The 2,702-nt window shown below is 60.7% G+C and overlaps 1 protein-coding gene across 1 annotated transcript; it reads left to right on the top strand.

Annotated features, from left to right (window-relative positions):
* The first annotated feature begins 574 nt into the window (after positions 1-574).
* On the top strand, positions 575-1,693 carry P2RY4 (pyrimidinergic receptor P2Y4). The gene has a single exon (XM_059824373.1). The coding sequence runs from the start codon at positions 575-577 to the stop codon at positions 1,691-1,693; it is 1,119 nt and encodes a 372-aa protein (XP_059680356.1).
* Positions 1,694-2,702: the final 1,009 nt, after the last annotated feature.

Genomic DNA, 2,702 nt, shown 5'->3' with positions numbered 1-2,702 from the left:
GGGACGCTGTCTCCCAAAGGCTCCTTTAACAGCCCCCCGAGGATTTCTCCGGGCCATAATATTCCCCCAGACAAGCCTTTCTTCTCCTCCCGCCTTTCTTCTGTCAAGGAGCCCTCTGGGACGAGCAGCATTGTCAGGATGGTGCCAATTAGGCTGAGCCGGCTTCCAAGAGGCTGCGCTGGCACCGGCCGGGGGCTGCTGTTGCTCATAAAGGTCTCATTGTTCGGCGCGCCGTGGGGCTGCTGGCCGGCGGGGCCGGCGCGGTCCTCTGTCTCAGGCACGCTTCCCGGCTCCACGCGGCGCTGGTGTCACTGCGCGCTGCTCAAAGGGATGATTAACGGGTGTCATTGCGGGGGCTGCGAAGGGGAGGATTTGTCAAGTCCCCCTCGGCTCCCCGCAAGGCCAGAACGCGCGAGCTGAGAAAAAACAGAGAACCATCAAAGTGGCCGGAGCTCCTGGAGGGGGGGAAAATCTGGCATCTTTGGCTCCCTTCCACGCTTTGTGCCTGACAATGGTCGGGATCAACGACTAATGTGCTTTTATTAACTGCTCCCCCAGATCTGGCTTGGAGAACATGGCCACTTCAGTGAGGACGTTCCCAGTTGCCCTGTGGACACCGACGCCAGCTCCCTGGCCAGGAGGAAACACCACCGTGGCGGCAGAGGCAAAGTGCGTCTTCAACGAGGAGTTCAAGTTCATCCTACTGCCCATCTCCTACGGCATCGTCTTCGTGGTGGGGCTGCCCCTCAACTCCTGGGCCCTGTGGATGTTCATTTCCAGGATGAGGCCCTGGAACGCCACCACCACCTACATGTTCAACCTGGCCGTCTCCGACACACTCTATGTCCTCTCCCTCCCCACCCTGGTCTACTATTATGCCGACCGCAACAACTGGCCCTTCGGGAAATGGCTCTGCAAGATTGTGCGGTTCCTCTTCTATGCTAACCTCTACAGCAGCATCCTCTTCCTGACGTGTATCAGCATCCACCGCTACATGGGCATCTGCCACCCCATCCGCTCCCTGAAGTGGGTGAAGACCAAGCATGCCCGCATCATTTGCGTGGGTGCCTGGCTTGTCGTCACCATCTGCCTCATCCCCAACCTCATCTTTGTCACCACCAGCACCAAGGGCAACAGCACCCTGTGCCACGACACCACCAAGCCCGAGGAGTTCGACCATTATGTGCACTACAGCTCCTCTGTCATGGCCCTCCTCTTTGGGGTCCCCTTCCTGGTGATCGTCCTATGCTACTGCCTGATGGCCAAGAGACTCAGCAAGTCCAGCTTCTCCAGCCCCAGCCCCCGAATGCCCTCCTACAAGAAGCGCTCCATCAAGATGATCATCGTCGTGCTCACCGTCTTTGCCATCTGCTTCGTGCCCTTCCACATCACCCGGACCATCTACTACACATCCCGCTACTTCCAAGCCAACTGCCGGACCCTCAACATCATCAACCTCACCTATAAGATCACTCGGCCCCTGGCCAGCATCAACAGCTGCCTCGACCCCATCTTGTACTTCATGGCTGGGGACAAGTACCGGGGGCAGCTGCGCCGGGGGCCAGCCCAGCGCCTCCGGCCCATGCCCACGTGCGACCTGGCCCTGGTATCCCCCTCCACGGACAACGTCTCAGGTGGCAGCCACACTGTTGGTGACACCCGAGGGACAGCACGGAGCGGAGGCGGGTGCTGAGGGGCCAAAGTGGGTTCCAGTAACCTCATCCCTCATCTCCACGAATTGCAGCCCCTCTGAGCTCGGTGTGGGCCCCCCGGCACCCCCGCGTTCCCCAAACCTGACCTGCCCCTGCCCAGCCTCTGCAGGGGCAGAGACCACAGGGCTGAGGGCTGATAGCCATGGGGCTTGCCCCAGCGCTGCACTGGGATGCTCTGGGAGGAGGGTGCCGGTGCCACTTGGGGCAAGACAGCCTCCGGGCACCCGTGGGAATGGGAAGGATGCTGAGAAAACCATTTTGGGGAGGCAGGCTGGCGTCCCATCCCGGGGTGCTCCTGGGGACACGTGGGGGCTGACAGGTCACTAAAGAGAAGGGACACTGGTCCCTCCTGGGGCATGCACAGCCCTTCCAGTCTGCTCGACGGCGACGTGCGGGGACCGGACTGAACCTGGGATGGAGCTGATGCTGGCCCCTCCGCATGCCTGGCGGAGGTTCTTAGAGATGTCCCTGTCACACTGCTGGCCCTGGGAGAGGCAAGGAGGGATGCGGCACAGGGCACCTGCTGCCCATCACCCCCCAATAAAGCCCCTTCCCCTTTCTCTACGCTCAATCCTGTTTCTTCCCGTAGCAGAAGGAAGAGGGACGAGATGCCCTCCCTCACCCCAGAAAGCATTCGAGAGCAGAGAAAAGCCACCCACCACCTTAACGCCGGCACTGGGGCAGGTTCAGAGTGAGGAGCCAGAGCAGTGACACCCATGGTGACGGGAGAGTCCTCAGGAATCTGCCTTTATGGGTGTTTGCTTTCCAAATGTTTACCTAGCCCTTTTGTTTGACCAAGTGCCTGCGCAGAGAGGAGCAGACCAGAGATGGCTATCAGCGCTGTTGACTCTCCCATGCCAGCCTGGGCAGGGATGGGATGGGGCTGTCCCCGCCACGGGGAGCCTCAGGAGGGTCTGCCCCCCATCACCCCCCACGAGTCCTGCCAACACATGCCTAGGGAATGGATGCCTATAGCATCATCGGGGTGTC

Source organism: Gavia stellata, chromosome 14 (assembly GCF_030936135.1).
Source record: "Gavia stellata isolate bGavSte3 chromosome 14, bGavSte3.hap2, whole genome shotgun sequence".
Classification (NCBI taxonomy): domain Eukaryota; kingdom Metazoa; phylum Chordata; class Aves; order Gaviiformes; family Gaviidae; genus Gavia; species Gavia stellata.
The sequence above is the reverse complement of the archived record's forward strand: the minus strand, read 5'-3'. Positions and strand labels throughout refer to the sequence as shown.

Bases quoted from the DNA above. Each gene is read 5' to 3' on its own strand.
- P2RY4 (XM_059824373.1), top strand. From the start codon at position 575: ATGGCCACTTCAGTGAGGACGTTCCCAGTTGCCCTGTGGACACCGACG.